The sequence below is a fragment of the Barbatula barbatula genome (assembly GCF_947034865.1).
Source record: "Barbatula barbatula genome assembly, chromosome: 13".
Lineage (NCBI taxonomy): Eukaryota > Metazoa > Chordata > Actinopteri > Cypriniformes > Nemacheilidae > Barbatula > Barbatula barbatula.
In genome coordinates, this window is record NC_136776.1 from 3631416 (window position 1) to 3654813 (window position 23398).

At 41.0% G+C, this 23398-nt stretch overlaps 1 protein-coding gene across 1 annotated transcript; it reads right to left on the minus strand.

Annotated features, from left to right (window-relative positions):
* Positions 1–1602: 1602 nt before the first annotated feature.
* On the minus strand, positions 1603–2427 carry LOC306902457 (uncharacterized protein; the record flags this gene model as incomplete). The annotated part of the gene is made up of 1 exon (XM_079471019.1): positions 1603–2427. The coding sequence occupies one exon, from the start codon at positions 2425–2427 to the stop codon at positions 1603–1605; it is 825 nt and encodes a 274-aa protein (XP_079327145.1).
* Between the last annotated feature and the right edge of the window lie 20971 nt (positions 2428–23398).

The following is a 23398-nucleotide window of genomic DNA, read 5'->3' on the forward strand; positions in this document are numbered from 1 at the left end:
ATCCCAGTGTCCCCCTCCACGTACAGCATCTTTATCCCAGTGTCCCCCTCCACGTCCAGCATCTTTATCCCAGTGTCACCCTCCACGTCCAGCATCTTTATCCCAGTGTCCCCCCCACGTCCAGCATCTTTATCCCAGTGTCCCCCCCCCCACGTCCAGCATCTTTATCCCAGTGTCCCCCTCCACGTCCAGCATCTTTATCCCAGTGTCCCCCTCCACGTCCAGCATCTTTATCCCAGTGTCCCCCTCCACGTCCAGCATCTCTATCCCAGTGTCCCCCCCACGTCCAGCATCTTTATCCCAGTGTCCCCCCCACGTCCAGCATCTCTATCCCAGTGTCCCCCCCACGTCCAGCATCTTTATCCCAGTGTCCCCCCCCACGTCCAGCATCTTTATCCCAGTGTCCCCCACCACGTCCAGCATCTCTATCCCAGTGTCCCCCTCCAGTGATTACTCACCCAGCATCCCTTGTCGAGTGCCCTGTTGAAACAAGGAAAATAAATCTTGCACCACAATCCTCACAAACACACAATCTTCAATCCCCTTTCATGCAGTCAAAATGTCAAGAAACCCAACAAGGTATGCACAAAACAACAAAATATCACTGTATAAAGTTTATCTCTCACAATTATAAACTGTTGTTTTCATAGAATTCACACACAGGACCACACTGCTGCTGCTTGACCTCACACAAATGTACCTGCATCTTTACTATCGAAATAAAATTGTATTTTACAAAAAGCTTGAGCAAGCTTTCAAAGACCAAGGTTACAACATCAGCAATGAAAAACTGCGAAAGAAACTTGGTAACATGATAACCACCTACAAAAGGGCTAAAGACCGGTGTCGGTCAACAGGAGAGGGAAAAGTTACATGGGAGTATTACAAGGTTGGTGTGCTTTTGGTGTACCGAAATTACTGCAGAATCACTGGGTTTACATTTAAAATGTAAAAGCATCTCTATTTACATTGTTTCATATGTTTTCTCAAAGCAAATGGAAGACTTATTTGGGAAATGTGGAGTTGGCACCATCAGGCACAATCTGCTCAACTCCTCTGTACAACACTACCTCATCCCTGACTACAGTGCCGAAGTCCTCATTTGCACAGGCCTCTCAGGAACAGCCTCTCCAAGAAGAGCAACCAGGTCCCTCCACTCCTATGCCCTCCACAGAAACACACAGAAGGAGACAAACAAGATCCTCCACATTCTGTGAAGTTTTTGAAGCGCATTCAGAGAGGAGAACAGCCGCTCTAGAGTCACTAGTGCGGCCTGACTTAGAGCGCCGAAGAAGGCTTAAAGAGATAACAACTAAAAAAAATCAGTCAATCCCAAGAAATGACAATTGATATATTAAAAAATAAATTTTTACAATGTAATCCATTCCCATGTGTATCACATCATTATTATAAAGATAACAACACACAACATTCCTCCCTATGACATTGGTTGACTGACAGAATACTGTCAATCATTTGATATTAAGTGCTTAATATCATCCTGTACAATCCCATCCACTAGCTCACAAAACAGTAAAATAAAAAATATTGTTCTTAAGTTTATGGCAAGTGTTGAAGGAAGAACAAGTCAATATGTGATGTTTACAGGCGGCCACAGATTGCATCTCTATAATGTGACGCATCATTGTGAATGTGGGCTTCTGGTGGGTATGGGTCATCCTCCATATCATCTGCCTGCTGATCCTCCTCAATGTGGTCATTGGATTCCAGGCAGATGTTATGAAGAATGCAACAGGCTGTGACTGCAGAAGAAATGTTCTTAACTTTTTTCATGTGCAGACACCTGAGTATGACTACACAAGCAGAATTCAGTTTCCTATTGAACCATCTCTGCCTGACAGTCAAGTGGCCATTGTCTCTGTATGGCTTCATTAGCTGAAGCAAGAGAGGGTATGCAGAATCTCCAATTATATGCATCCCCTCAGGAACCAGGGAATGTGGATCTTCCTCAAGAAGTCGGCCTACCTCTGACAAACGAAATGCCCTTGAATCATGCCAGCTACCGGGGTGACCCACACTGACATGACAGAACCGCCGCTGACTGTCACAGAATCCTGTAAGTATAACAGAATAGAACTGTTTCCTATTGATGTAGGCCACAGGATTCTCACAGTGTGGTTTTACCACGGGAATGTGGCATCCATCAACTGCACAGACGGTTTTAGGAAAACCAGCTGTTTCAAATCCTAACTGGGATATATGCAGGGCTTGTCCTCTGGGCCAGGAGATGTAATGTGACAAATGTGTTATTACAAGAGAACAGAAATCATGCAGGTGTGTTGAAAGTGTAGATTTGGTTATGTGAAATCTGTCTGCCACTCCTCTATAGGACTCTTGGTTGGAAACAGTCCATAGAGAGGCAAGTATGCTGTTTGTCAGCGGCACCTTAGTCTTCTGTGTATTCATGTAGAAAGGACCAAGTGTATTTATAAGATCCTGCATTAGGAAGAGAAAAAATAGTTATCATATAATAAAAACATGGACACATGAATACATCTCTCGCATATGACAGCACAAGAGTTGAAACTACCCAGGGCTTAAGCCAAAAATTTAATGTACATTTTCACAATATATGTCCCTTTAGTAATTTTTTTGTTTTTCAACAAAAGACTAGACAGTAAAGTTTGTTATGGACAATTTGATGTTTTTTCATTTCATGATATTTTAATTGGGGGGAGTGGGGGATGCAGGGGGTACAGCATATTCCTAACTGGATGTATATTGCTTGCTTCTCACACCATGTAGGCCTACATACCTCCACATGCCCTCTAGAAAGTCTGAAATGACTTTGAAACTCAGAAGGACAGTACAATTGGACCACATTCTCAACATAGTGAGGAATTTTAGGGACATTCCTAGGAGAGAGAAAACATTTCTTATGAACTCTCTCTCTTTCAAAAGCAACTTGCTATTGCAAAATTTACGTTTTAACGAAATCCTTTGAACTTTTCTTTTATTTGGTGCTGAATTATCTGCAGTGAGGACTGTTTATTTTTTTCTCAACATTAATTTCATTAGATGCAAGTTGCAATACCACTCTAGATCAGATAGATTTATATCCCTACCATTTACTGAATAAGCCATTTTAAGTAATGAGCACTGTTCACCTTCGGTGATTCTCCTCTTCCTGTAAAAACAGTGGTATTTCAACTGCATCAACTTCGTCTGCGATAAAGAACGCGAACGCGATCTCTTCCATTGTTGACGTTTGCAGTCCACAACACAGCGAGATTCAGGAAGTGTCCGGCTTGCCTGCACTTTTTTTCACCTCTCCCCTCACTGTAGCCGCCTACTCTCGCCTATATTTCAGGCGAGGCAAGGCGCATCTCAAACAAGCCTATTGTCTCAAAAGTCTGCTTGAACATCGAGCGAGTGACGTGCAGCAGTTGTGAGAGCGCAGAGTGATCCGCTAGAGTACTCTATGGAAAGCCAAAGTGCTCATAATCGCCTGGTTGGAAGTCTCATTGCACGATGACGCGTCAAAAGCGCGCGATTTGAAAGCAAAATGGGCGTCATTATGGAAAGCCGTTTGGGTCATATTTCGCCATCAACCAGATGCCTGGTATTCAGATGACGCCTGCTTTTACGGCGTTTAAGATGTACAGACGCCTGCTTTAGCCGTTTAAGACGTACAGACGCCAATTATGGCGTTTGCGCCTTAGAAACGCCGTTAATAACGGCGTTTTAAATGCAATGCGAAACGCCGTTCATTTCACCGTTTGAACTTCCATATTACGCCGTAAATTACGGCGCTTCCGTGTAACAAAGACGCCGTAAAAAGCGGCGTTTTCTATAATATTAAAATCAGCCCCGCCTTTTCTACACAGTCCAGCCCCTCCAATGAACACAAAGACATGTGTAGTAGAATGTCAATCTGAATAACTGTTCCTGTTTTTAACTTTATTGCGAATAATGCTTAGACTTTCATCATGTGATATTTTTCCATTGGGCGCGTTTATCCTCCTTTTCGTTTATCATATGTGTACGAGCGGCATACTTTTGAACGAGCACGTTCGTGACACTTTGTGCGTTTATGTCTATGTTGTGACATCGAGCTAGTCATTCTTATCGTCCACGGTGGCGTAGTGGACTGCGTGCGCAGCAGGGGATCCTCATCGCTTTTAACGATTGGAGTTCGACTCCGCGGTCCGACCATATTCTTCATTCCTTTTGAATTGTTCTATTGAGTCGTGTTTTTAAATGTTGGAACACTACCTGTTGCTGGCAACTTATTAAATGACAAGAAATGCTTATTACAAGCCAACGGTCTAAGGCCTTTATGCATGCAATAGCTGCGGGCTGTTTATTTGTTATTTTATTTCTGAACGATAAACAAATATCAGGTTTGAATTCTTGTTTTTCGGTTCTTTGGAAAATAAATAAAAAGGAGCTGTTTTCTTATTTTTCAACCCTAAATTTTAAATTAAAAAACAAATAAACTAATGATACATGGACCACATGATGCACCGTTTGAACAATACTTACAAACTGATCAATATATATTTTTTGCATTATAAATGTGATCTCCTGAAATGTTAAATTGCACAAAAATATATTATGATTGCACCGGCAGGAAACATAGTTGCAAAATGCGACCATTTGGTCGCAGTGTAGCCATTAGAATCCCCTAACAGCCTTAATATAGCCTTGTTTTATACTTGACCTCAGGGCTGTGAAACAGCAAACTTACTTTTAGACACGAAATTGCTTGCTGAGTGACGGTATTGTTATTAGCTTAAGCATGCATAACGCCCCGATTATTTAACTGAAAGTAAGAACAACTAAGTTTTAATTTATATTAAATCATATTTATTAACACAAAAAAACAAAGCACTTTTAACATCATTACTCCTTTATGTATTAAGACACTATTTTTATTTAAAAGGAATTGCTATTTAAAAACAAAAATATCTCTTTCCGAAATAAGATTTGTGACAATAGCCTATCAGGATTTTTTTTATTGACCCTTTAAACAAACTTAGTTTCAGCATAGAAAAAGCAAAAACAAAAGAGTAGAATAGAGGGCTCTCGTTAACTGGCTGTGCTATAAAGCACCAAACTTAGACTGGGTCTGGCTGATGTCAAACAAATGTAAAAACGATGTTAAAACATGGTTTAGCTCATCCCAAACTCAGTAGCCTGCAATATTCTGCTGCTCATGTGGTTGCAGAACTCCTCATATGTGCGATGTATTGGCAGACGGAAGACTACATCACATGTATTAGCTTCTGGAAATTTACGGCCTGTGTGCATAAAAACAATGACTGGCTGGTTCTTAAATCCCAGTGGAGGCAACTCCTCCAGCCCGGAAGCAAAAGCCAAGACCTCTTGCAGGGTAAGGTTTTTACTCTGGTCCACTTGCATTTCTCCACCTGTGAAAAATAAATAAAATATCTTGAAAACACCTAAAACTATGTATTTACAGGACAACTTTGCTTAGTATTGAAGTCTTACCTTCCACATCTAGCAGGAAGTCATGGAACCAGGCATAGGTTTTAATTTCATTGTGCTGGCGGTTGCTTCCCTCCTCTGCAAACTGTGGGCTAAAAACATCAATGAGGTCCTTGGCAGTTAGGGGGTCTTCTTTGGCCAGGAACAGATACCGCAGATGTGTCGCATTTGCCTTCATTGCAGCATACAACCCCAAACATCCAAGACCATCCACAAACCTTCAAATAAACAACAACTGAGTAAGTTTACGTGATAACACATTTAAATTTCACAACTTCTACGTTTATGACAGCAAAATGTATGAAATGCTCATTAAAAATGATTTCTTTACTTAACTGATCCATTGCAGCATTAAGTCGCCCCTCCAAATAAAACTTGGCTGCACACCGGACGACTGTCTCCCTGTCTTCAAGAGTCCTGCACTGGACGTTTAACGATCCAAGAAGAGAAAGGCTGTTTGAAGCCTCTTCTAAAGCCTCCTTGGTCTCCTCGAGGGTTATGGCATTTTGAAATTAAAAATTATTTGTGATATATTAACTTGTATTTTATGTATTATATTATATTATCCAGAACTTGTCAAGCTGTTAATAATGTTTTAATATGCTTTGAGACACCAGTTCTAATGCTGCCCACACATGCTCTCGTGAAGGCAGCATTAATCCTATACCTTGCAACCCCATGCTTTGCATATTTCGTATGTTTCTCTTATTCCATTTAAGAGGTTTGTTCCAAGACCATAAGTGCCCTGCAAAGTGAATATCACTGCATATTGTGCCATTATTTCAATTTAAGACATGCAAATCTCATAAACATGGTTAAATAACATTTTACTTTTTTTTAGTCTGGTGTGTAGATGCTGGAGGCAGTCATGTAGCGCAAATTAGTTTTCTTAAACTTCAGCTAATATCCTGCATGCATGGTGTAGAGTCAGTGAACACTTTGTGGACCATGAAAATAAAACATTTTTTTATGGAGCAAACTCTAATGAGCTGGCGATTTGATTTAGGTGTTAAACAAGAGAGACACATAAAACATGCAGCCTAATGGGCATCACGAGGACCAAAATAAAGAACCACTTTTAAAAGGTTTTAAATTCATAATTTTAAACCATTGACGAGCATTCCTCCATCAAACTGCAGTTGACCAGACAGTTTTTTACATATTCTTTTTAAATGCTTAAAAATTAGTTTGAAATGATGATAGTATTAAATGCAATGGCACTTTAATTTAACACATACATTCTGCAGCTGGTTCCTGAACCCCTCATCAATAATCTCTGTCAGGTCCACATCTTCTGTAGCCTCACCAACAACCAGATTGTACAATCGTGGGGCAAAAAAATGGGGTGCTACGCCACCATGGATCAGGCAGATACTTATAATCTTACCTAATCATTTGTAATCCCCCTTTGAAAAAGTTTAAAATTGGATTCACATTAAATTTCACTGTTAACATATTTCCAATATGGGTTGGACCCTTGAATATATGTGAACATAACTGAATGCTAACCATGGCTATCCATGGCCAGTAATTTAAGATTATCTGGCCCTTCAAACAGGCTCCTGCGCTGTCCATCCTTCAGAAGTAGACAACAAAATTCCCTTGAAGGGCCTCCTTCATCCACTGCCCCTTCTGGGTTATTTCCAAGATCCATAAATACCACTCCCAGTGGCTTATGTGGGTCAAACAGACCGCTAGAAAAGGCACGTCGCGCAGAACCATAAATGTCGTCTCTGCATGCATTAATCATGTTTGATGAGTGTTGGTTTTCTCAATCAATGTTTTTGGTAAGTTCCTTAAGTATTTCTATGCCACGCCTGAAATGGAACAAATGAAGTACAAAAAATATTTAGAAATAAATAAACTTTACTGGGTCATAACATTTGTAAGGGTGCAAGAAATCACTTGAAGAAAACTAAACAATTACAGAAGGGGGTGTTTACCTAGTGTTTCCTGCCGAGTCCATTTGATCAGTATGGTCCTCCTCTGGCAAATCCTCCATGTTAGGTTCAGGATTTTGGTCATTCATACGGATTTCCTGGACAGTATGTCAGACAGTGAATTACTTTAGTAATCTTTAAATAACAGAGCTTGCCTCAAGTGAAAGTAAGTATAATGATATATTAACAAAGTAATGAGCATACATGACTAACAGTATTAGCACAGTATTATAACTAATAAGCATTAACACAACCAAAACATGAATGTTTTTTCAACTCAAACAAACAACACATAGAACTAAATTACCTACTTCCACCTCCTCTCCTTCCAACCACTGAACAAATAAGTTAGGTAGTGAAGGATTTTTATTGTGGTTTAAACGTGCCTTTACAAAATATAACCAGTGTGTGAGTTGAATTTAGTGCTGATACTGTGGGGCTTTTTCCACAGGAAATTGCTATGTGTGTGTGTAAAGATTAGATTACACGGGGAGCCCCATGGAATGTGGTGGATTGTGGGGGCCTCTATATAATTTTTTACAGATGGTGATTTGAAAAACAAGGCAGTGAGCTGATTGGCTGGAGACCAGACAAAGGGGAGAAAAACTGATTGGACCCCAGCTCAAGAAGAGACTCGTCGAGAAATACCATATAAAAAGTTTGTAAATGTGAGACGTTTTTGTGTCTGAGAATCCACCGAAACAGCTGTTTGTTTGAGACTTCTGATCAATAAATTTCAACGTTTTCTTAACTGGCCTCCTCTCTCCAATTTTGAACACGCAGAACATTGTTTTAATGTTCATCAGATGGTGACCCCGGACGCGATTGGAGAAAGAGGCATCTAAAGAGAATTGTAAAACTCGGGGATTGCCCGAAAATCGGGACGAGACAACTTTGACTTCAACACACTGTCGACAGAATAAGATAAGGTAAGCAGAGACCTGTTTAAACGAACTTCTGCAGATTGGATATTCCAAATTTATGTGTTGAGTTTGAAGTATATCCGTACCATTGAGTAGAAATTTAAAATCATTGATATTTGTTGATCAGAATAAAAGGATATTTTTTATATATATTGGAAGACGGGGTGAGAGACCCGCGTCACGATAGTTACGAAAAGTGAATAAATTGTTAAATCCCTTTAAAACACCTGCAAGTATAGACTTGCGGCATGATAAAGGGTGCTTTTAAAACACCGGCAAGTATCAAAGCCTTGCTGCATGATAAAAGTGAATAAATTGTTAAATCCCTTTAAAACACCTGCAAGTATCAAAGCCTTGCTGCGTGATAAAAGTGAATAAATTGTTAAATCCCTTTAAAACACCTGCAAGTATTGAAGCCTTGCGGCATGATAAAGGGTGCTTTTAAAACACCGGCAAGTATTAAAGCCTTGCTGCATGATAAAAGTGAATAAATTGTTAAAAGCTTTTAAAACAACGGCAGGTATTAAAGCCTTGCTGCATGATAAAGGTGAATAAACAGGGATAAATGCGTTAAAAAGCGTGTGGGTGACCAACACCATAGTACGCTAAAAGCCGATTAAACTGTGTATATTAATAGTATATTGTGTACTGAATATTACTTATTAAGTATAGTAAACTGTGTGTATTAAATGTGTATTGTATACTGTAATATTGTTGTGTAAAATGTCTGAATTTGAGAAGAAGTGTGTGATTTATGGGAATTCCCCTGTAATTATACCATGGGAAAAAATTGTTGATATGCTAATGGCCCAATCAGAGCCGAAAAATCGTAAGAAGGAAAGGAAAATCTGGGGAAATAAATGGAGTCAAATTTGTATGGAATATGTGTGGAAGGAATCTGAGAAAGTGTTGATTAAGATCACTCCAAAAATCAGGGAAATGGAGGAAAAAGCGCATGCAAGTTTAAACAAACATGTAGAAGGAGGAAAAGATGTGAAGTGGTTAGAAAAGAATAGGCATAAAAAGGAGGAAGAGAGACTGAGAGAAGAATTACGCCTGTGGACACGCATTGCTTTGACTGCAATTGCTTTGAGTTCCCCTAGGGGGGGCACAGGACATGTGCAGTCGGAGGAGTCAGAGAAAGAAATGGTGAGAGAGTCAGGAAGTGCAGGAGCCAGTATCTCGCGTCATACTGAGACCGCCCCCTTATATCCTGATTTGAATAAGCTGTTGCCACCGCCCTACATACCAGCATCACAACAATTGCAAGTGAATGTGAGAGATTCTAGGGTGGAGGTAGACATGCCAGATCTAGATGTTTTAAAGTATCAAATAAACGTGTTGACAGCACAATTAGAACTAATGGTAAATAGACAGGAAACCTTACAAAGAAAGGATAGCATAACAAACCAAAGAGCACGAGTAGTGCACAATGAGGAGTAAGACAAAGACATGAAGGCACAGGGAATATGTAACAACAGTGAGGATGGAGGGCCAACGCAGGTATGTAGGGACGTAGTTATTAAAGGAACTATGATGTCTACCCCAGTGTCACAGGGTACTAGGAGTCGTACCAGAGCCTGTCAGTACACTCCAGCCTGTCAATTCACTCCCCCTCAAGAGAGACAATGGGACAGTATGTGTCGCCCAGGTAGTGAGTATGAGGAAAGGAATGTTAATGTGCCAAATGCCCAACTAATGTCAGGAGGGGCAACTAACATGCCTCTGTTACAGGGCAACCGAGGGGTACCAAAGTACCAGCCCTGGAGCAATAGTGACATGACAGCTGTGCTGGCAAAATTGCCCCCCATTACATCTGGTGGAGGCAGATGGCTTACAAAGTTGATGGCATTGTGCCACGGCACCACCTTGGCGGTAGGAGACATAAGATGCCTTTTAGGCCAAATTTTTACTGTTTCTCAGATGGCAGAGTTTGAGAAGGATGCAAACCTTGAAGACGAACCCAATGACGCACGGTATACCACTGTCAGTACAGCGATCGCCAGGGCCCTCAGAGAAAAATTTCCAACACCCCCAACCGTATACCAAAACATTAAGTTCCGCATTAAGCCTGGTGAGACTGGAGCGAGTTACTATTTTAGATGCACAGCTGAATGGGACCAGATGGTAGAAGAAAATAGTCTAAATAATCCAATTACGCGTGATATATTTAGAACTGCCGTAATGACAGGGGCCCCCAACGGTGTCAAGCAGGCAATGGAATGTAATCCTGACACTCCAGTTGCCAGCAACGAAATGTGGGAAAGACATCTAGTGTTCCATATTGACAGATCAGTCGATAAGCAGGATAAAGAACAGGAGGAATTAGAAAAGACAAAGCAACAATTGTTAAAACTACAATTAGAAATGGCTAAGGCAGACAGTAAAAAACCAAAACAAATGCCACAACGTCCTGTGAGCAGCGGCTTTGACGGGCAGCCCGGGGTGAAGACCCCACCTTTTCCCATAGTCACACCTGAAACTTTTGGCTATGCTCAGGGAGGACATGTCCCTAATTTCCAATTAATAAAACCATGGGGAGGGTATAGGCCACGGGGCAATAGCGGATGGGATAGGGGGAAGCCGAGTGGGGGAGGGGGAAGCCACAGGGGTGCATGTCATCACTGTGGGGGGACTGATCATTGGTGGAGAGATTGTCCCATGGCAGGGGACAGCCAGTATATGGGACCACCTGCGGGGGGATGGGATCCTCATAGAGGTGGGCCCAGTGGTCGTGGCAGAGGACCACAAACTCCAAAACACCCGGAGCAACAATGCCCACCTCCCCACTCGATTCAGGCGCCCTTGAACCCGACTTGGGGCCAGGGGGTAGGCGCGGATTGTTGAAGGGGCCAACAGAGAACAATCATGCGAGGTTTGGCTGAGCCTTACATGATTTTAGTGGTCAACAACAGGCCACAAACAGCTTTGGTAGATACCGGAGCAACATACTCCACAGTAACGAGGGGCACAATCACTGACAAAGATCTAAGTGATAAGACTGTTGGAGTTATGGGATTCTCTGGAGGGTTAGAACATTGGCATCTTACTGTTCCTCTTACCACGAAAGTGGCAAATCAGTCCCTGTCACACTCATTTCTGTACTCCACAAAAGCACCTGTTCCCCTATTGGGCAGAGATCTGTTGATTAATTTGGGTGCAAACATTTTCTGCTCACCAGAGGGTGTCACAGTCACGTTCCCTGACGGCACTAAAGTCGACTGTTCACAGGCACACTGTAGAGAGGGCCACCAGCAGGTCTTGTTGGGAGGACCCTTGCAGGAGATGGCAGACATATATTGGGTGGAATTAGATGATTCACAATCAGGAGCCAGAGCACTGTATAAGAGTCAGTGGCCCTGGATCAAAGACTTAGCTGTCTATTTACCTCCCATCGACCCCCTGCATTGTACACTATTTTATGATCGGAATGACACTGTCACATACCAGGAAATGTTCCATGACATTGAGGGCCAAATGTGGACACTCACAGGGGATGGTCTATATGTAGGACAAGAGGGTGTAGTAGTTCCAGTTACACTGACACCAGAACAGCAGATATGGTATGAAATGGCAGACACAGCTGAACCTCACATTTCTATGGCACTGCATCCAGGCCATGAAGCTCGAGAGTTAGGAGCTATGACAAAAAGGTTACGCTTGGTGACCGATTGGGAGCCCTCTGGCATTGTTGGGGTTTTGCATTCGCGTATGACAGATTCATATTGGGTACCACAAAAAACGGCTGATAGGGGCCAATTGACTCATCTCGAAATTACAAGAAGCCATGGTCGCGAACTAACAGACGGTCCCGGAAAATGTCAATATTCTTATAACAGACTTCCACAGGGCTTTATTTTATCGCCAGGGATATTCAATCAGGTCCTGAAAAATCAGCTGATAAATTGTGCGTTACCTGTAGATTGCGTTCTAATAATGTATGTTGATGATCTTTTGTTGGCAGCCTTAACCAACGAAGATTGCTTAAAAGCAACGGGCGCCATTCTGAGACAGCTGCATGCGTCTGGGTTCAAGGTTAGTAAAGAAAAACTGCAGGTCAGCAGGCCATCTGTTACTTTCATGGGCCGTTTAATCACAGGCCAAGGCACAACGTTGTCTGATCGCCAACGTGATGGCATTTTGTCACACCCAAAGCCACACAATGTGAAGGACATGCTTTCCTTTCTGGGATTGACAGGTTTCAGCAGAAATGATATCCCTATGTATGTAGCGGTCACCAAGCCATTACGAGACATGGTCAAGGAACAAGGCATGACAAATGTGCAGGCGAAGTTAACATGGACCCCTGAAGCAGAAACCGTGTTCATTAAATTGAAAGGGGAGCTGTCACATGCAGCATATCTGCATAGCCCTGATTACAGCAAGGCATTTTTCCTAGACGTTTCTGAAACAGGGAATACGAACATGGAGTACTTTTCCAGAAGCAGTCTAGTGCTAGACGTGTGCTCATGTATGTCAGTGTCCTAATGGACGCCATTGAACAACACCAGCCGGCTTGTGCCAGGTTCACTGCAGGATTGGCAAAGATTATTGAAAAGACATCACACATTGTGATGGGTCATCAGTTAACGGTCCTGACCACGCACTCTGTCATGTCGTTTGTCAACTCTGAATCATTTACGTTTTCACCGTTGAGGCAGAGAAAACTGTCCAAATGTCTAACGGCGCCAAACATAACATATAAACACGACGGCATTAAGATGGAAGATTTGTTCACCAAAGGGGAACCACATGACTGTGCACCAATCACTGACCTGGCATCTCGTGTTCGCCAGGACTTAACTGCAACCCCTATCCTCGGACGTGATTACACTTTTCACGGACGGGTGCTGTTTTAGAGCTCAGGATGGCTCTTTGGTCTCAGCTTATTCTGTTGTGCAGCAAACAGACTTAGGTTACACGACTAGGGAAGCAGAAAAAATAGAAGGCAAGCAGTCAGCACAGAGAGCAGAACTAATTGCGGTCACACAAGCACTTAAACTTGCAGGGTCTGGCAAAGTCAACATTTACAGTGACTCAGCTTATGTCGTGGGTGCTGTCCATGTCGAACTCGCAGTTTGGCAAAGGAGTGGATTCGTCACTATGTCTGGTAGGCCTATAGCACATGACGCAGAAGCACGTGCACTGTTGGACGCATTGAAAATCCCAGCAGCTGTTGCTGTCATAAAATGTCAGGGCCACTGTAAAACAGACAGTGCGGTAGCACGGGGAAATGAGGCTGCTGACTTGGCTGCCAAAACAGCTGCAGGCTATCAGGTGACCATGATGGTACAGACTGACTGTTCATATGTGAAACTGTTACCATCTTTCAGCAGAGAAACACTTGTGGCCGAACATGGCAAATGCACACCAGAAGAACTGTCAACGTGGACAGAGTATGGGGCCCTGTGTGCACCAGATGGTCTGTGGCAGGCCCCAGATGGCAGACCAGCATTGCCCATGAGCCTGTCACGCTCTATCATGAACCAAGCACACACTATGTCGCACGTGAGTTCAAAACAGATGATGAAAACATTGCAATATTGGTGGCATCCTTTTTTGACGGCTATGGTGTCTAACTTTGTACTTTCATGCGACATTTGTCTAAAACATAACATCAAACCAACTTTAAAACAGTTGAAGGGCACATTTTTGCCATTGCGAGGCCCAGGAGAGGAAATCGTGATTGACTTTACAGACATGGTAGAGAGGGTGCAAGGGAAACGGTATTTGTTGGTGATAGTTGACCAATTCACAGGTTGGCCTGAGGCTTTTCCTTGTGGAAAAGAAGACAGCACTGCAGTCATTAAGTGTCTCATTAATCTGTACATCCCGCATTATGGTTTCCCCCGGCGTATCCGGTCAGATAATGGATCGCATTTCAAAAATGAGCATTTAAAATTCGTAGAGAAATCGCTGGGCCTAACGCATGCGTTTGGAGCCGTCTATCATCCTGAATCGCAAGGTAAGGTCGAACGGATGAACCTAACACTGAAACTTAAATTGGCTAAAATCTGTGCACAGACCAAATTATCATGGCTATCAGCTCTTCCGTTGGCTCTACTGTCTGTACGTTCCTCTGTTAACAGAATCACTGGCTTTACACCTTTTGAATTGCTTACAGGTAGATCTTTTCCAGGACCGTCGACGACGCTGAAGCCGGACACCTGTGTACCACTTTCACATTGTGTATATTTTGACAAACTGACTGCTATGATTCAACATTTCTCTCAGCAGACTCCCTCTGACATTGCTGGAGAACCTGTCGAGCCCTGTTCACAGTGGGTGCGCCTGCAGAAGTTTCAAAGGAAGTGGAATGAGCCACGCTGGACGGAGCCTCTGAAAGTGACGGCAAGGACATCACATTGTGTCCGTCTATCTGGCAAGGGCGACACCTGGTATCACTTGTCTTCTTGTGTTAACTGTGATCCACCAAACAGGTCACTGTCAGAGACTGCTGTGGACCTGAGGGCTCAGGTCCAAGAGAGGGAGGGTATCTCTGGAGCAGAAAGTGGAGCAGAACGTGGGACACAAGCACCAACAACAGTGGCATTAAAAATCTAGTGCAAAAAGGATGTGGTTTGGACAAATTAGACTTTCAAAAAGTCAGACAGGTGTTCACAGGAGTACAGATAAGTGATAACTATACACTCATTGTTAATCAAGCGTTATCAACATTTTCGTATTTATTTTTATCATAATCTCTATATCTTAATTTTCTTTCTAAATCTTTATTTTTCATATTCATTATTGCTATCGTGATTTGCATACTGCCATATTCATTAAGGTATAATCATTTATTCCTTAAAATTAGGTACATTTTGTGTGATTTTAACCATATATTTTTCCTTAATCGCATATTCCCATTAAGTGTACTGTGTGTTTAACCATTTTAATTTTCAAAATTGTGTTTATTGTTCCTTTAAAGTCCAAGAGAGGGTAACGAGATGAAGCTGTGGGAAAACTGTAAGCTGTTGGGGATCCTATTAATAATTACAGGAGTTGTAGTAGGAATAATTTTTAGCCTAACTGAGGGTCAGGAAAGCAACAACACCATATCGAAACCGAGATACGAAAGGGCCATAGCCGATACGAGGTTACCATGTGAACAACTTGTAATTAACTATGTTTGGGGTAAGACCACCTCATTTACTTTCGACCTATGCGCTGTCATAAATTGTGGGGGAAAAAATAGCTCATGGAGGGGGTACGAGGTATATGTATGTACGGACGGGAATATGGACAGTGTTTGTAAGGCGTACCAGTCTAGGCAAACCCATAGGGGTGAATGGTGTCCGTCATGGAATAAGGTAATAGCATATACCGGTGGTTGGACCCCGGAAGAACCAAGCCTATCCACCAGAATGGGATCAGCCAATTATACAGGGGAGTTTTTCCTTATAATGGGGGTGCACAGCCCAGGAACAGATAAAAAAGCAGTAATAAAATTTGTTGTGGACAGTTCACCTGAGGAGGAAAGAAATGAGACAATAGCTGAGCCATTATCGGTAGGACAAAAGAATGGAGTGGTAGAAATAGATTACACCATGTTAAAACCAGAAGATATGATAGAGAGAGCCACAGGATATGGGGAAAATAATTTGTGGCTGGAATGGATAATTACCACAGCCAGAGAACAGAGGTTAGATGATTGTGTAGGATGTGCTAATGCAAGACCCCATTTATATATTGAACCAGCCCTGTTGTACCAAAATGATACGTGGGGTTATGAGTGTATGCTGGCATTGACACGGATGGCCAGTCCACAAAATTGTACCACATTGGCAGCAATATTCCCACCAATAACCAACCTTTCACGGGCAGGTCCATTTACACCAAAGAAAGCAAATTATACCTGTTTTGATATTAAAAGTTTATCACCAACCAGCAACCTGGGGGAGATAAATAAGGAGTGGTGTGATCATATCATAGTAGATAATGGGACTGAAATAGGTACGTGGGCTAGAGCAGGTTTGTATTATTATTGTGGAGATCGAAGATTGTTCACTAGGATACCTGAGAAGGCAAAGGGAGTGTGTGCTTTGGTAAGACTGGGAGCCCCAATAACCCTGATAGGAGACAGAGCAGTCAGAACGGAAACCGTGAATTCAGCAACATTGACAAGAAGACGTAGGAGACACATCATTAAACAGAGAGCAATAGGTTCAAGTGTAGATTTATCATTAAACAGTCCGACGTACATCGATGCGATAGGCATTCCACGAGGTGTGCCGGATGAATATAAACTAGCGAACCAAGTGGCAGCAGGTTTTGAGAATATACCCATAATAGCTGCTCTTTTTCCAGTCACCCCTAACAAGAATGTAGATAGGATTAATTATGTGCATTATAATGTGATGAGGTTAGCGAATATGACAAGGGATGCAGTAGATGGTTTAGTGGAGCAGCTAGCACCAACTTCACTGATGGCTATACAGAACCGTATGGCTCTGGACATGCTGTTGGCAGAGAAGGGAGGAGTATGTGTAATGTTTGGTGATCTTTGTTGTACGTACATTCCCAATAATACTGCCCCAGATGGATCAGTCACTAGGGCATTGGAAGGTTTGAAAACTTTGTCTATCGAAATGAAGGAACATTCAGGAGTAAATAATCCTATTGGAGATTGGCTAGACAAAACATTGGGAAGATGGAAAGCAATAGTAATGTCTGTTGTGATGTCCATAGGGGTATTTGTAGCAATTTTGATTACGTGTGGTTGTTGTTGCATTCCTTGAATAAGAATACCAAACCATTTAATATGCCATTGTTATCTAGCTATAATAACGACACGGAGGACCAAGAATTTTGACCTCTGTCGAGGTCAAGAGAGGGATTATTGGGATTATGATGTTTTATGTATTATAAATTCATGTTTACTGTCAAATATATGTCCATGCTGTGCTGGGTTTTTTGTGTGTGCGTTTCGGCAGGACCGGCTATTTTCAAAATGTTTTGCAGGGACCAATGGTTGGGGGAGAATGGAGTCAGATTAACATGTCCCGAGGTGATTGGTTCCGGAGGATTGAATGCCCGTCCAATGAAGGGGAGGAGCCGAAGAGAGAATCGACGTCACATATTTTATAAATATCTGTAACCCAGAAGTGTTTTGGAGTTGTTCGCTCGAGTATATGAAGAGTGACACCCCCAGCTGGGAAGAAGCTTTTACATCTGATAATAAATTCTACTTAAACTTATTGGGAAAAACTTTCTCTTTGACTTTTCTTCAAATTTTTGAACATGCAGGACTGAAGCGAAAAAGTCCGTTAATATTACCCCTCATGTGGTTCAAAAACTGTACGACTCTTTCTTCTGATATTAGGAAAGTTTTGTATAGGATAATTTCTGAAGTCAGTTTCATTAATTTCCATTACAATGCCATTCAATAGGGACCATCTCTTTAAAGTCACAATATGGATGCAAAATCATAATTTTAGTCCACATTACTCATCCTCTGTATTAAAATATCTGAAGTGAAACCATAGTTTTGTAAGAGACACCAACTAGTATCTAAGCCTTTATATGTAAATCTGTCTTGTTTATGATTCATACAAAGAGAAACCAGACAGATCATTAAGACCGGGAGGAATCCGAGAAGATCAGAGAATAAAGACTACATTTTCGGTCTGATTGTCACCCAAAGATACTGAATTTCTTTAAAAGACAGAATACAGCACATGAGTTGTGATTACTAGTTGGTGATTTTGCATGCTTTTTTAAAGACTTTAACAACGGCATGCCATTGTATGGAAATGGCGGTTAAGATTTTTGCAAAGATCTTTTGTTTTCCACAGCGAAAAGACAGGTATACAGGTTTAGAACAACATGAGGCTGTATACAAGATGACAATTATCTTTTTAGTGTGTACTATCTCTTTAATAAAGATATGTCTACTTTTCTTAACGATGCTTTGGTTTCTTATGCTCTACAAAAAGGAAATGGAAGTGGCACTGTTTTACACTGTAAAAAATTTACAGAGTTTTAGTCTAGTGGACAAATAAAATCATGTCCTGTCAAATTGCATTGTGTCACTACATAATACAATGAGTCGTAACAACCTCAACTTGAAGGAAAATGGAAAACTTTAAATTGCGTGTTCAGATAACAACAAAACATAGGTTCTATACATTTTCTATGTAATGCGCATGTGCCAAAAACTCTGTCATGATGACGTACTATTGTAACAAAGACGTTGAGACAGAAGCGCAATCCGCCATTTTCTTCACACGAGTCGAGAAGTTTCCACAACTATAAGAAAAGACGAAGAGCCCGCAATTCAACTGTAAGAGGTGGACTACAAATATCAAAATGAGTAAGTATTTGTGCTTTCTTTAATGTAAATTTAAACTCATGCTCCGTATCTGCTGTTTGTATTCATCAGTTTTCTCAGCACAGCATGTCTCAATTCAGTGAACTTTTGAAGTTAAGGTTAAATTACTAGCGTAAGTACGATATGCTCCGAAATATCGGTTTATTTCGAGTCTCGGGGACTGTTAGGAACGTCAGAAAGTGAATAATCACCTAAAATTGTGGATCACTAAAGTATTGCTTGCTAGACACCAAGCGGCTGTCGAGACATGAGCAGAACGCGAAATCGTCTTGCAAGTTAAAGTAATACATATATATATATATATATATATATATATATGTGTGTGTGTGTCTGTTCATGTAACGTTAAGTGACTTAATCGTATTCTTAATCGGATCACATCGTTAGTTTTTATCATAGAAACACCGAATGATCAGTAATTTCCGAAGCATATTTGCACTTTTATTTATATGTGGTTGCAACAACATTAAGATCTAATTTGTTATATTATACAAATGTTTGAGGGACTTAATGTTTTTTAAACGCTCAGTTGTTAGTCTTTTAAATTAACACATAAAGCTACCAGATTTATGCTAACGTTAGGGGTGTTTTGAGCACGTGCAAATGGTGGTCTTGTATTGCTAACTTGCGCGCTTATCTTGTAATGTCAGAACATTCTGTAGTTTAATAATCACATGATTAAACATTTTTGCATTTGTGTAAACTGTGAAGCCCTTAATAAAACCTACATTTACAGTGTTGCTCAATTGTATATTGGCAGCAACATCATCACTATAATAGTCAATGTATCACCCAGCCATAAAATAGTGTTGATATTTCCTCACTGTATTTGGGAGGTAAGATGTTAAGTGAATATTTCTGTATGTAACGTGTGAATGTGTACTTGGCTGGAGGTTGACCTTTTTTGTTTTTTGTTGCAGGATCAGTACATTGCAAGCTGAGTTGAAGCACAACTCCATGGCAATGAGGTGGTATTGCAAGATTTGCAGATTTTCTTCGCCCAACCAGCGTGTCCTAATCACACACAACAAGCTGAAACACTGCCATCAGGCAAATCTACCTCAGGGCAAAGACGGGAAAGTCTTGACAAGGAGGAGAGCAAATAGCTGTGGAGATGATGAAGAGGACACCAGACATCAACTTTGTCGATGCTGCTATGAGCAGCACGTATTCTTTGAGAAGACAAGAAGTCATTGAGGACGAGCCACCGGTGTCACAAATGAAAGTCCGATGGCCAGCACTTTTCACAGAGAGACAGGTAAATTGTGTTGATTCATTGTGCTTTGAATTTATCAGATAATCCGGGGCTATGAAAATTGTACTGCTCTATTACAAAATATGGGCAGATTTAAAATCCTTAGATTATATAACCGGTTCTGTCATGTTGAATGAAATTAAAATGTTTTAACTTCCTGCACAATAATTTAATTTAGTACTGTTAAAGACTGTCATTGAGACCCTGGCGCTTTGTTTAATTTGCAAATGTATTTGTTTTTATAGATCAGCAAAGAATTCACCAGGCTTGTGTCAAAGGACCTGAGCAAGTCCTTTTTTGAAGGCACAAAAAAGGTAACAAACAACTGTTGTTGCATCACACCAAAGGTTATTTATGTACAATAGAAGTATACAAGTGTACATGTGCAAATTTGAAATGTATGCTTTTTGGAAAAAATCAAATGAATTAATATCAGGATTGAAGGAACCATTCTATATTTTACAGAAAACAAACCAAAGGATGAGGACTGCAGCATTGCTGGGCCTGCCGTGGTACATGCGAGAAACTCCTTCAAAATTCATGAAGATTTGCGAGGTAAGATGAAACATATAAGGGAAAATTGGACATTAGATCTCTTAATTTGTAGGGGTCTGAGAACATTATTTGTGTAATTGCTTGTAAATAATTGTAACTTGTTTTATTTTCATTCTATAAAGCCCAGTGACCGTGAAGAGGATGTGATCAAGGGTGTGGTGATTGGAATTCTAGTAGTTGTGGAAAATGTGATGGAACCTCTCCCCTCGTTCTACAATGAAGTTGCCCTGGTGATTGAGGAACAAGTGGTAATGCGTCACCTGAGTGATATACCCAATGCTTTTCTAAACCTGATGGGCCTGTTGTATGCATTAAACCTTAACTACCCCAAGGAACTAAAATTCACTTGTGAAGTTATACAGAACCTGTTTATCAGACTTGGGTCAGACTCATGCACCGCAAGAGTTCACTCTTTGAAGAACAAGTTGCTGCGATAAGGCAGAAAATTTAATCTTTGGTTGTACTGTTTTAAGATCCTTTTCGTTATAGATCTCATTGTGAATAGTTCACCTTTAAAAATAAATTTCTGTCATCGTTTACTCACCCTCTTGTCATTTTAAACCTGTATGACTTCCGCAGAACACAAAAAAAGATATTTTGATGACTGTTGTTGACAGCCCTCCTATTCTCTTGCATTGATTACAATAGAAGTGAATAGAGTGCTGTCCCTTCTATTGTGGTTGAAGGATTTTTATTGTGTTTTTTATTGTGGTTTAAACATGCCTCTACAAAATATAACCAGTGTGTAACCAAGAATTTAGGGCTGATACTGTGGGGCTTTTTCCACAGGAAATCGCTATGTGTGTGTGTAAAGATTAGATTACACGGGGAGCCCCATGGAATGTGTGGGGGTCTCGTGTAAAATTTTTACAGATGGATGGTGGTTTGAAAAACAAGGCAGTGAGCTGATTGGCTGGAATGCAGACAAAGGGAAGACGATCTGATTGGACCCCGCCATGGAGAACAGACCCGACGAAAGATACATAAATAGCTGTAAAGCTGTTTCTGGTGGTCGATTTTCTTTGTAAGACGTTTTTGTGTCTGAGAATCCACCGAAACAGCTGTTTGTTTGAGACTTCTGGTCAATAAATTTCAACGTTTTCTGAACTGGCCTCTCTCCAATTTTTGAACGCGCAGAACATTGTTGTAATGTTCATCAGATGGTGACCCCGGACGCGATTGGAGAAAAAGGCATCTAAAGAGAACCATACTCGGGGATTGACCGAAAATCGGGACGAGACAACTTTTAATTCAACACACTGTCGACAGAAAAACCAAAGGTGAGCAGAGACCTGTTTAAACGAACTTCTGCAGATTGGATATTCTAAATTTATGTGTTGAGTTTAAAGTATATCCGTACCATTGATCAAAAATTTAAAGTCATTGATATTTGTTGATCAGAACCAAAGGATATTTTTTTTTTAATATTGGAAGACGGGGTGAGAGGCTCGCGTCACGGTAGTTACGAAAACTAAAAGCTATAAAAAAAAAGCCTTTAAAACGCTTTGAGGTAACCAGGCCTCAGACACGCTAAAAGCTATAAAAAAAGCCTTTAAAACGCTTTGAGGTAACCAGGCCTCAGACACGCTAAAAGCTATAAAAAAAAGCCTTTAAAACGCTTTGAGGTAACCAGGCCTCAGACACGCTTAAAGCTATAAAAAAAAGCCTTTAAAACGCTTTGAGGTAACCAGGCCTCAGACACGCTAAAAGCTAAAAAAAAAGCCTTTAAAACGCTTTGAGGTAACGAGGCCTCAGACACGCTAAAAGCTATAAAAAAGCCTTTAAAACGCTTTGAGGTAACCAGGCCTCAGACACGCTTAAAGCTATAAAAAAAAGCCTTTAAAACGCTTTGAGGTAACCAGGCCTCAGACACGCTAAAAGCTATAAAAAGCCTTTAAAACGCTTTGAGGTAACCAGGCCTCAGACACGCTAAAAGCTATAAAAAAAAGCCTTTAAAACGCTTTGAGGTAACCAGGCCTCAGACACGCTAAAAGCTATAAAAAAAAGCCTTTAAAACGCTTTGAGGTAACCAGGCCTCAGACACGCTAAAAGCTATAAAAAGCCTTTAAAACGCTTTGAGGTAACCAGGCCTCAGACACGCTAAAAGCTATAAAAAAAAGCCTTTAAAACGCTTTGAGGTAACCAGGCCTCAGACACGCTAAAAGCTATAAAAAAAAGCCTTTAAAACGCTTTGAGGTAACCAGGCCTCAGACACGCTTAAAGCTATAAAAAAAAGCCTTTAAAACGCTTTGAGGTAACCAGGCCTCAGACACGCTAAAAGCTATAAAAAGCCTTTAAAACGCTTTGAGGTAACCAGGCCTCAGACACGCTAAAAGCTATAAAAAAGCCTTTAAAACGCTTTGAGGTAACCAGGCCTCAGACACGCTAAAAGCTATAAAAAAGCCTTTAAAACGCTTTGAGGTAACCAGGCCTCAGACACGCTTAAAGCTGATTAAACTGTGTATATTAATAGTATATTGTGTACTGAATATAACTTTTAAAAGTATAGAAAAAGGTAATAAATTGTGTATTAATTGTCTATTGTATACTGTAATATTATAGTGTAAAATGTCTGATTTTGAGAGGAAATGTGCGGAGTATGGCTGTTCCCCTGTAGCTATGCAGTGGGAAAAAATTGTTGATATGTTAATGGCTCAATCAGAACCGAAACATCATAAAAAGTATAGGAAGATTTGTCAAAATAAATGAAGTCAGATTTGTATGGCGAACGTATGGAAGGAATCGGATAGGGTCTTGATTCAAATAACGCCAAAAATCAGGGAAATGGAGAGAAAAGCGCATGTAAGTTTAAACAAACATGCGGAAGTAGGAAAAGATGTGAAGTGGTTAGATAAGAATAAGCATAAAAAGGAGGAAGAGAAATTGCGGGAAGAATTACGTCTTTGGACACGCATTGCTCTGAC